The sequence below is a fragment of the Ailuropoda melanoleuca genome, chromosome 13 (assembly GCF_002007445.2).
Source record: "Ailuropoda melanoleuca isolate Jingjing chromosome 13, ASM200744v2, whole genome shotgun sequence".
NCBI classification, from domain to species: domain Eukaryota; kingdom Metazoa; phylum Chordata; class Mammalia; order Carnivora; family Ursidae; genus Ailuropoda; species Ailuropoda melanoleuca.
In genome coordinates, this window is record NC_048230.1 from 76,542,603 (window position 1) to 76,553,523 (window position 10,921).

General features: G+C 51.7%; 1 protein-coding gene across 1 annotated transcript in view; it reads right to left on the bottom strand.

Moving 5' to 3' along the window:
* Positions 1-1,911: 1,911 nt before the first annotated feature.
* Positions 1,912-10,921, bottom strand: part of LRRN4 (leucine rich repeat neuronal 4) — a 10,870-nt gene continuing 1,860 nt past the window's right edge. The window contains exons 3-6 of the mRNA XM_034641298.1: positions 10,696-10,921; positions 9,360-9,564; positions 5,971-6,108; positions 1,912-4,488 (exon numbers count right to left, since the gene is read on the bottom strand). Of these exons, the coding sequence (XP_034497189.1) occupies positions 3,249-4,488; positions 5,971-6,108; positions 9,360-9,564; positions 10,696-10,921 (1,809 nt within the window). The 3' untranslated portion in view covers positions 1,912-3,248. The remainder of the gene's footprint in view (positions 4,489-5,970; positions 6,109-9,359; positions 9,565-10,695) is intronic.

Below are 10,921 nucleotides of genomic sequence, written 5' to 3' on the forward strand. Positions count from 1 at the left end.
ATTCAACAGAGATAGAGACAGCTAGCGAGAGAGGGAACACAGGCAGGGGGAGTGGGAGAGGAAGAAGCAGGCTCCCAGCGGAGGAGCCTGATGTGGGGCTCGGTCCCATAACGCCGGGATCACGCCCTGAGCCGAAGGCAGACGCTTAACCGCTGTGCCACCCAGGCGCCCCAAGGATTTTGCATTTCTTTATGTTTATTTCCTTGTTCAGTGTTGATGCTATGTGGAGTTACTTATGGCTTGGGCCCATAGTCTCTTTAGTATGAAGGTCTTAATCTGGCTCTGATTAATAAGCCTCAACCTATAGAAAAATGGTACAAGTTTCCTGAGGGTTTTGGATATTGGACTGTTACACAGCGTGCATTCTTCTAGTTTACAAAACACTGGAATTGTACTAGGTATGTTAGAGTGTATATTCATATGGAGCTAAGCATGACAAGTTCATTGTGGTGCCTCCATGTAATGGATTCAGTCGTGATAGCTGAAAAAGGCGTTGAGATGATTACGTGTCTGAAGTCTATGCTAGTCCCATTTTTGGCTTTTGCTTTCCAATTTTTAATCACGAGCTGGTAGATATCTTAAAAGATTGCTTGGTCCATTTCTCTTGGTTACATATGTGATGAAACTTGGGATCCACCTTAGAATTTTGGGAAGCCTTTTCAAAACTTCAAACACCTATTCAGGTCAAACTTGGATATAAGTTTCTGCAGCATGGTTTTTGTGCTACAGCACATTGTGGAAACAAGATACGTGGGAATCAAACTTGACCTTTGGGGCTTTTGTTGTTGTTTTTTTAAAAAATATTTTATTTATTTATTTATTTGACAGAGAGAGAGCACAAGCAGGGGGGAGGGGCAGAAGCAGACTCCCCACTGAGCAGGGAGCCCGACACGGGGCTTGATCCTAGGACCCTGGGATCCTGACCTGGACCAAGGCAGACACTTAACTGACTGAGCCACCCAGGCGCCCAAACTTGATTTTTCTTTCTTTTTTTTTTTTTTAATTTAAGATTTTATTAGTATGAGCCTGGGGTGGGGGGCACAGGGAGATGGAGAAGCAGACTTCCCGTTGAGCAGGGAGCCCAACCCGGGGGCTGGTTGCCGTGACCTTGAGATCATGACCTGAGCTGAAGGCAGACACTTAACTGACTGAGCCACCCAGGCACCGCTTGATTTTTTTTTTTTTTTTAACACATAAATGCTGTTTGGGGTTGAATTGTGTCTCCCCAAAAGCTAATGTTCAAGTTCTAGGCCCTGGTACCTGTGAAGGTGACCTTATTTAGAAATGGGGTCTTTGTAGATGTAATCATGTTAGGGTGAAGTCCTACTGGATTTGTGGGGGCCTTAATTAATGCCTAGTGTCCTTATAAGAAGAGGGAAGTTTGACTTCTGGGTATATACTGGAAGGAAATGAAATCATCTTGTAGAAGAGATCTGCACCCCTATGTTCACTGCAGCATTATGTACAATAGCCAAGACCTGGAAACAACCTAAATGTCAATGGATGTGTGGATAAAATGTGGTATAAATATAAAGAGACAGAGTAATATTTATTATTCAACCATAAGAATGGAAATCCTGCCATTTGCAACAATATGGATGGAACTTGAAGGCATTATACCAAGTGAGATAAGGCAGAGAAGGACAAATTCTGTATGATTCCATTTCTATGTAGAATCTGAAGACAAAAAAACCCAACTCGTAGGAACAGCAGTAGTTTGGTGGTTCTTGGCGGCGGGGGCAGGGGTGAGGAGGGACAATGGGTGAATGTGGTCAAAGGGTACAAACTTCCAGTTATGAGTACGTTCTGGAGATCTAACGATCCCCAGAGGACAGCACGATGATTATAGTTAATGTATACTTGAAAGTTGCTTAGAAAGTAGGTCTTAAAAGATCTTAGCACACACAAAAAGGTAACCATGTGAGGTGAAGGTAACCTTTTCATAATCGTTTCCCAATATATATGTGTATCAGATTATTACGTTGTACACTGTAAACTTACACCAAGTTATATGCCAATTATATCTCTGTAAAGATGGGGGAGAAATATTTTTTTAAAAGAGAAATTTGGACACAGAGAATGCCACAAGACAATGGAGGCATCGATTGGATTTATCTGCAAGCCAAGGAGCACCCAGGACTGCCAGCCACCGGGACAGGCATGGAACAATTCTCAGAGTCTTCAGAAGAAACCACTCCTGCTGATACTTTGGTTGTGGTTTTCTGGCCTGAACTATAAGAATAGATTTCTGTTGTTTTCAGCCACCCAGTTTGTGGTCATTGTTACAGTAGTCACAGAAAAGTGAAATAAATACTAATGTAGAAAATGTAAATCTAGAAATATGACCCACGTTGTAATTTTATAAAATCACTTGTTTAAAGTTGGCATACAAGTGAAAAGGGGTGTCTGCAGGCATAGTCCACACTCAGATACAAATCATGAGGGCACTGTTTGATGCAATGGAGAGCAAAGTGCTTTGGCCTCTAGCTAGAGCCTTGAGGTTCTCTTTTGTTCATCTCTTTTTTAAAAAGACCAAATCCTGAAAGTGACCTTATTATGCTTTCTTAGGAAAAGGAGTTCATAGTTTCTTTGACCACCTAGACTATGGAGAAGTGCAGTAAACAATGACTTTAAAAAGGACAGCTTATCCTTATGTTTCACAGATGTTCCCAGAAGACTGCAGTTTTAACTACCAAGCTAGAAGCACATTTTTTGCCAATAAACGCAATCAACCCGGAGCGCCTCAGGAAACAACCAGTAGCTCTCCCTTATCCCCAGTTCTCAGATTAAGAATCTGCTGGAACTGATTCCTTGAATACCACGTGCCTTAGCCAGAGCTTAACCACAAGGGAACCTCCCTGAATTGACCTGAGGATGTCACGTCCAATACTGCAAAAGAGACTGACTTGTGCGAACTGTTTTATCTCTTCCTACTTTCACACCCAACCTATTCGACTGGACACCAAGGGGCACTGACTGCTCAAAAATCCAAGTCACACGCAAGGATGCCCCGCCGCAACGGAAGTGGTCTGGTGTGAACTCTAACGTTTCCGGGAACGGAGAAGTAGAAGGCAGGGAAGGCAGTGGTTCCTCGGACCGAGAAACTGCGTGGCAAGTTCCCTTTGTGCCCGAAGAGTGCTGGCTTCACAGGAATTAGAGGCATGCTGAGCTGACGGGGTCACCTTCGACCCTCTGTATCTTCTTTTCTGCACACAGGCGCCAGTTCGAGTGCGGGAGGGGGCGCTGAGCTAACTGAGAGTCTGGAGCTTCAGCGGGTAGTCGAAGGCGGGGTTTTTGTAGGCCACCAGGTGCGTGTCGTAGCGCTGCGGGCGCGGCGTCCGGCCCCGCCTGCACAAACACGCGGCGAGTAGCAGGGTGCTGACGAGCAGCAGGCCGCAGGCGGCGCACAGCCCCGCGAAGATGAGCACGAAGCTGGGCTTGGTGGTGAAGGCGGCGCACGCCCGCGTCCGGCCCGAGACCGGCGGCTGGCTCAGGCCCGCGCGGTTGGCGGCCAGGACGCACACACGGTACGTGGTGCCGGGCCAGAGCCCGTACAGGGGGTGCTGCCGGGCGGTGGCATAGATGTCCGCCACCACCGTCACCGACTGGTTCCCCGGCCGGCCCTCGGGAGAGTAGCGGATCTCGTAGCCGCGCACCACCGAGTTGGGGGCGCACCAGCGGACGAGGGCCGACGTGTCGCTGGTCTCGGTCACCGCCTGCAGCCTGGGGGGGTCCGGGAGGGTGTCTTCCCCGCTGAGGCCGGGGCACCGGCACCGCGAGCGCCTCTGCAGCTCCGCGCACGGGGTCTGGAGGTGCTTGCAGGGCTGGTAATCACAGGGGACGTCCTGGGGAGGCGCTCCCACCTCCTCCTTCTGCTCCCCCTCCTCCTCACTGGAGTCGTCCAACAGCAAGATTGGGATCGCGCCCTCGGAAGAACTCGGGTGGGGCTCCTGCGGGGTGGCCTGTGGCGTGCAGTCGGGCCGGGGCGTCCGCACTGGGCTCCGGGGGGTAGGGAAGAGCTCAGGGTGTTTGCCGGCCGAGGCGGTGGAGGCGGCCGAGACGTGAGGCGCTCGCACCAGCTCGGCAGCGTGTTGTCCTTGGTGCTCCGTCCCCGCGGTGCTTGCAGCCCCGCGCAGAGCGCCGGAGCTGCTGGAATCTGCCGTGGAGACGGCCGTGGACGGGGCGGTCCCCACCTTGATGCCCCTGTGTGACCCTGCAGTCTGTGTGGCGGAATCCGCGGGGAGGGAGGGGGGCTTGGTGACACTCTGTCCAGCTTCCACAGGTGGAGTGGAGGCGGCCGTGCTCGGTGGGGTGCCGAGACCCTGTGGAGATGGTGTCTGGGTGAAGGGAACAGAATCGGGCGAGTTGGAATCCAGGAGGGTGGTGTTTTGATCCAAATGGCACACAGTGGGCAGCTGGGTCAGCGAAAGAGGGGCCGAGAAGGTGTCTTGGGATCCTGGAGCTGGTTCGCACACAGTGTCTGCTGCCCTAGAGGGGAAGCCAACCAATCAGAAGGTGTTTGAGTCCTCGGTGCAGACAATCCCTGTCATCAAACCATGTCAACATGTCTGCCAGCTACCACCTGCTGCACACTCTCCGTCTTCCCTGACCCTCAGGGCAACCTGTGGAGGAGGCTTCCCTCATGGTTGCCACTGGGCAGAGAGAGAAACAAGCTCAGCAAGAGGAACTAACTGCCCAGGACAGCAAGTGGCAGAACCTAAACCCAGGGCAGGCATTGTGAATGGTGGTTCCGATTCTCCTAGTATAGTCTGCCATTTTGTTGTCAGGGATCTGCTTCCTGGCTGAGTACTAGTAATAATACTCACACTAGCTAATATTTTCTGAGTCCTTGTCATATGGTAGTGACTACTGTTAGCACTTTACTGTATCAACTAATCTATCTGTATAACCTAATGAGGTAGCCACTATTACCCCCATTTTACAGATGAGGAAGTACCGGCACAGAGAGGTTAAGTAATAGAGCCCACATCAACAGTAGTAAGTGTGAAGAGGCCGCACTCTCAACCTCTTCATTAATACTGTAGTGAGGCCCTTCACTGCAAAGGGCCTGGGTCCTTATCTTTGGAGGTAACATAAAGGGGATGGGGGGCAGACTGATCCCCACCTCACAGCTGGGTTTGGGTGGGACATGAAAAAAAAAAAAAACCACACAGGATGGGGGGAGGTGTCTCCTAAAATGAGCTAGAAGTGCTGGTGGAGCTGGTTTGAGGCTACTCACCACCAGAGGTACCCCCAGCCAGCCCCCATTCTCTCCTGGTGGCCAGCCTGGGCATGGCTCCCCACTGCAAGAACAGCTCTTCTAGCCAACGGCCAACAGGAAGTCTTTGAAGGACTTCTTTTTCCCCTGCCCCACAACAGCTGTGTAAGCCCACTGGCCTTGGAATGAATGGTGCAGAAGACCAGGCTGCATCTTGGGGACTCACTAGTGGGCCAGCGGTTAAGAGCCACCTCCACCATTTTGGAGGAAGATGGATCCCACCTCCGCCACCCAACAGCTGCATGAACCTAAGCAAGCACCTCCTCTCTTGGGGCCCCAACCCGCTCGTCTGCAAAATGGAACAAAGGGAAGACTGTCTTGGCGGAGACAATCCAGGTGTTCGCTTAGCCCATTTTTTTTTTCCTACTGGGCACAAAACGAGACCCCATTTCCCAGCCTCCCTTGTAGTAGGTGTGGCCTGCTTGCTGACATCTGGCCAATGAGATGTGAGTGGAAGTGAGGAGCCACACCTCCTGGCTTGGCCCATTAAAACCGTGGTGTCTGTTCCTCCATGCTCTCCGCCAGTCTGGCTGGCTGGAACGGAGAGCCTGGATTACTGGGGGACCCTGAGTGTGACGACATGGGGGGATGGCCCCTCTGCCCAACACTGCCAACCTGCCCAAGATGAGCAAGCCATAAAGCTGTGAGAACTTCAGCCCACCTCTTAGTCATCTGCTTTGTAAATGTGTTACCTGCTTAGGATGATCCTCTTTGCATCCCTGAGGAGCCAGCACAAGTCACAGCTGCACATGAGGGGGTTGCCGAAGAGGTTGATGGACAAGACCTGGGAAGAAGGCAGGCTCCACGGCGGGAAGGAACTCAAGTTGCAGCTGAAACACAAAAAATCAAGTCAGGCTTTAAAAACCAAGTCAAAACTCTTCCCAGAGAGCCACGGGGGTGTCCCTGCTAGACCATTCTGTCAGCAGTTAGATGATACTACTTTACACAAAACTCTTAAATGACCTCAGACTTCATTTTTTTAGTCATCTGTAAAGTGGAGATACCAACCCAACTCAGTCACTATCGCCCCTCATATCAAATGGAGCCAATACTCCCCTGCCCATTTGTTATATCAAAAAGAGTCTGGGATAATGAAACTGTTTATTAAGTGGACATCTCCACACAAGAGTAAGATGTTGTTATTATAGACCAGTGACAAGAAATGGCAGAAGTTGTTTAGTCATGAGAACACTCTGGAATATGTACTATTGCAGTTGAACTGTCATTGATGGCATTCAACACCAGTCCTTTGGAAGATGCCTTCTTCCAAGCTGAAGTGTATCAGTTAAGCTCTTGCTGAGTAGAAATTTCCCCAAAGCTTAGTAGCTTATAACAACAAATATTTGTTCTTTCTCATGATTCTGTGGTTCTTGTGGTCCGGGCCAGATCAGCTGGGGCTGGAAGATCTAGGATGGCCTCCCATATAGGGAGCCTCAACTAGGTTTGCTGGGGCCTCCCTCCACCTACTCCTCATCATTCAGGAGGCTAGCCCAGGTCAGTGCACGTGGTGGTGGAGGGGTAGGGTCCCCACCAGGCAGGAAGGGAGAACTCCAATCCTCAACTGCTTTCAAGCCTCTGCTTGTGTCGCTTTTGCTAATGTCCCACCTAAGCAAGTCACATGGCCAAGTCCAGGTTCAAGAGGTGGAGAACAGACTCCACTTCTTGATGAGAGGAGCTGCAAAGTCACATTGCAAAGGAGTGTGTCCACAAGGATGGGAGGAATGACTGGGGCCATTTTGTTAAGGGTCTAGCACACCCAGCAATGGTGGGTCCCCTCCCAATGCTCGGCTCTTTCTTCTCTGGAGTCTTACAGAGCATTTGGCCTCAACTTTCTCAACCCCTTGAGTCCCCTGGCTTCCTCACACATACTCAGTTATATTTCGTCTTGAGCGACAGGAGCTGCACTTTCCCTTCAGGTTTCTTCTGACCGAAGGCTGGCTTTCCTCCACCTGCCTGGGAACCATCTGCCTTCCCCAGCTGCTCTGTGGGGGATGCTCATGCGCCAGGTAAGGACGGATCCACTTCTCAGATCTGCTCTAACACTCCAGGGTGGTGGGGACCGGACGGTTGTCCCCTCTGGAATACCAGATATATGTGTGTGCTATTTATACAGAAACTTAGTGCACACATAGGAGTAGAGACATATATGCATGCTTGCTTTCAGCAGCTTTCACGGAGTTAGAGTGGATATCTTAGAACAAGAGTTTACTTGGCACTCCAGCATGCCAAGGAAATATTTTTCTTTTTGCCTGAAGGGGGAGAGGGAAAGGATTATCACCTTCTTGAGCAGGTAACATTGCCCAGGGCTTTACCTTCATTATCTCACTGACATCATTATGACAATTCAATGACAGAATAATATTTCGCTCATTTTACGGATAAGGAACATGAGTCCCTTCCTTATCCTGTGGCCCTTTCTGCCACCAGTGCAACTTGGGTGTGATAAAATCAAGTCGAATCGCCACCTCCATGGAGTTACGGGAGGGCCTGGCTCACATCCTGGTGTGTTGCATGTCTCTGCATCTGAACTTACAGAGACCTAGTGTGAAAGCAGGTTCACTTGCTGTCCGAAATAACCTCTTTTCACTTCTTCGCTGAGCCACTGCCTCTCCCTCCTGCATATCGGAGGGGGCCATGGAGGGCTTTGGGCACCCTGGTTGGCAGCAGCCAGAAAGGTACCCATCCCCTCACCAGTGGGGGCTGGCCGTGCCAGGGCAGCTGAACATGAGTTGGTATTTAGCACATCCCCCCAGGGAAGACTGTGGGTGAGCTAAGGAGAGCAAGAGTCAAGAATCGGCCTGGCTGAGAAGGGGGAGAGAGGGTCCAGCAGAGCAGATGGAGACGCTTGAGAGCACCAAGAAAGCAAGTGGCTGGTTCCTTCCCCCCACCAGCTGGAGCACAGGTGGTACGGGCCCGGGGGCAGGTGGCTAGGATGAGCCAGAAGGGATTAAACCTTCTCCTTCAGGGCCCGGAAGGCACTACAAGGTTTTCATTTGGCAGAGAACTCAATCAGAATATGACTTTGATCTCTTGGCTGAATGTGGCGACTGGATCGCAAGTGTTCCCAACCTGGGGTCCACAGAGACAGGGTGTGTGACCCGGGATGGAGTCAGGATTTGAGCAGGGGCAGTGTGGCTCCGCACCTGTTACCTTACATACAAGTCTGAAGCTCAGAAGAGGAGTCTGAGCCGGAGAGAATGATATCCCTCTCACCAACATCACCGCCACACCACCGTCATCATCACGATTGCCATCACTGTCACCAGTTCACCATCACTACCAACATCGCCATCCCCATCGCCTTCACAGCCACCACATCGTCTTCACGGATAGTAGCACACACCACGTGCCACGCACTGAGCTAAGTGCTCTGCATGTTCTGTTTCCTTTTCTCCCATGACAAACCCCAGAGTGAACGCTCTGGTTGTGGCTGGAGCTAGCAGAGAAAAGAGAGGAGCGGCTACTTTGAAAGTGTTGATGGGGCAAAGGTGCTTCCCAGGGCCCAGATGTGGGCTCCCAGGAAAGAGGTGGCCTGGGGTCATGTTCAAAGGGATGCTGGCCTTCCTGTGGAAGTCAGGACAGGAACTGCTCTTGATGAGGACGGTGGACACAATGACACTTTGGACAACCAGGCCTGAAAGGACCGACCCTTCTGCCCTCTCACCTTTCCTCCCTAGACCCATTCAAACCTCGGAAGGGCTGAACTGCATAAATCCCTGGGGTGGGTTGGAGGGAAGCAGGTGGACCCAGAAACGGAGAAGAAGCTGATGCCTCATCCCCTCTTCTTACTGCAAGTTTCTCAGCCTGGGCTTAAAGGAAACTTTATACGCATGAGAGTTTGGAGTTTTACCATTACTTTGGACAAACCGAGTTGCATGCTTCTTAGGCCGATGGACTTTCTGGTCCCGACCAAGATATCACCCAAAGGATGAGGAGGAACAGAAGTGCAGAGAGGATGCGAAGGAGCAGAAAGAGAGGAATTAAGGTCTGGTTAGTGCTGCAAAATGGTTACAGGTGTTCAACTTAGTGTAATGGGCAGAAATCAGTTATGGGATTCACATGTGTCTTAGAAAACACTTACTTCTGGAAGAGAAGGACCTGTAGGCGAGGAGTGTCTTGGAAGATGTGTGTGTGGACAGAGGTAAGTGCTGAGGAGTCTTGACAATCCAGCTGCTGCAGGTTGGGGGTCATCTTGAAAATGTCCCCCTCCAGGATTCTCAGCCTGGGCATCTTCCTCAGGTAAAGCGCTGTGAGCTTCGGCAGGTCTCTGATCCACCCTGACTGCACTGAAAGACAGAGGGGAAACTGCCCACTACCCAGCAAGGCACAAACCCGAGAGGCCAGCACAGCATCACAGAAAGAATGAGAGGGACAAGGTGAGCATAAAGGTCATTGCTGAGCATGGGCAGTCAGCAGCTTTGGGAATCTCGGAAGCATAGACCATTTCAGCTGGAAGAGCACTCAGAGACCCACCGGTCTTTCCTTCCAGCCCTGGGGCAGCCAAAGTCAGAGAGGAGAAGGACAGGCCCAGGGCCACACAGCTGGGAAGGGATAGAGCGGGGATTTGAACCCAGGACACTGTCTCCAAGGCCACTGTTGCCCACCTTCTTGTTAAACTGCACAGGGCAATACCCCAGACTTCACTCTGATGGCTACCAGAAGTGGGGACATTTTTGAGAGAGGTAAGGAAGGAGGAGAGGAGGAGCAAGGCTGGGTGAGGCCCAGAAACCTAATTTTGTGGCTCTCCGGACAAATGGAGAATGTGCCACTTTCCCTATTTTCCATTCTCGCTTTTTTTTTTTTCCTGTCTGCAGTGGAACAGGTGATTATAGGCATATACAGTGTTTTTTAAAAAATAAAACCAACCTTGTGAATCAGTCAAAACATGCCAAGTACATGTCTTGTTTGAAGATTCAACGTTCACAGAAACAATTTGAGCCAAACCAAGTAGAAAAATCGATGAATTCATCGGTTGTGTGTTTGGTGCGAAATTGATTCAGTAATCAGCCCCAAAGCATGCCTCCACTTCCCCAGTCTACAAGACCTTGCCAGCTCTGCTGGGTAGCAGAACACAGTAGCTAATGTTGGGCTCTGGGCCCCGAGGGCCTGGGGTCAGATTGGAGCCCCTACTTAATGAGCTGGGAGACCGCGGGCCAGACATTCACCTGTGGGTGCCTTGGTTCCCTCCTAAGTAAAGCGGAGCTGTGTAATAACAGTCCCCACCTCTTGCGCCTCCAGGAGTTAACCCCAATGTGGCCCTTCGGACCCGGGTCCCCTGGGCTCTGGAAATGGAAGGTGGGGCTATTTTTGAGGCGCAAGCTAGGTGCCCAGGTCGCCGCCCCAGAGGAAGTTCACGGCCCCGCCCCGGGAGCGCCTGCTCAGCCCGGCTCCGAACTGCCCGCGCGGCCCGGACTCACCCCGCTCCAGGAACGTGCCGCTGAGGTCCAGGACCTCGAGCGCGCCGCCCGCTCCCGCGAAGGCCGCGTCGGCGATGCCCGCGCCGGGGTCGCGGCCCAGCTCCGTGCCGGAGAGATTGAGGAGGCGCAGCGCGGGGAGGCAGGCGAAGGCCCCGGGCTGCAGCGCCCGCAGCGGGTTCCCGGCGAGCGCCAGCGAGCGGAGGCCGGGCAGCGCGGGCCCCGCGCA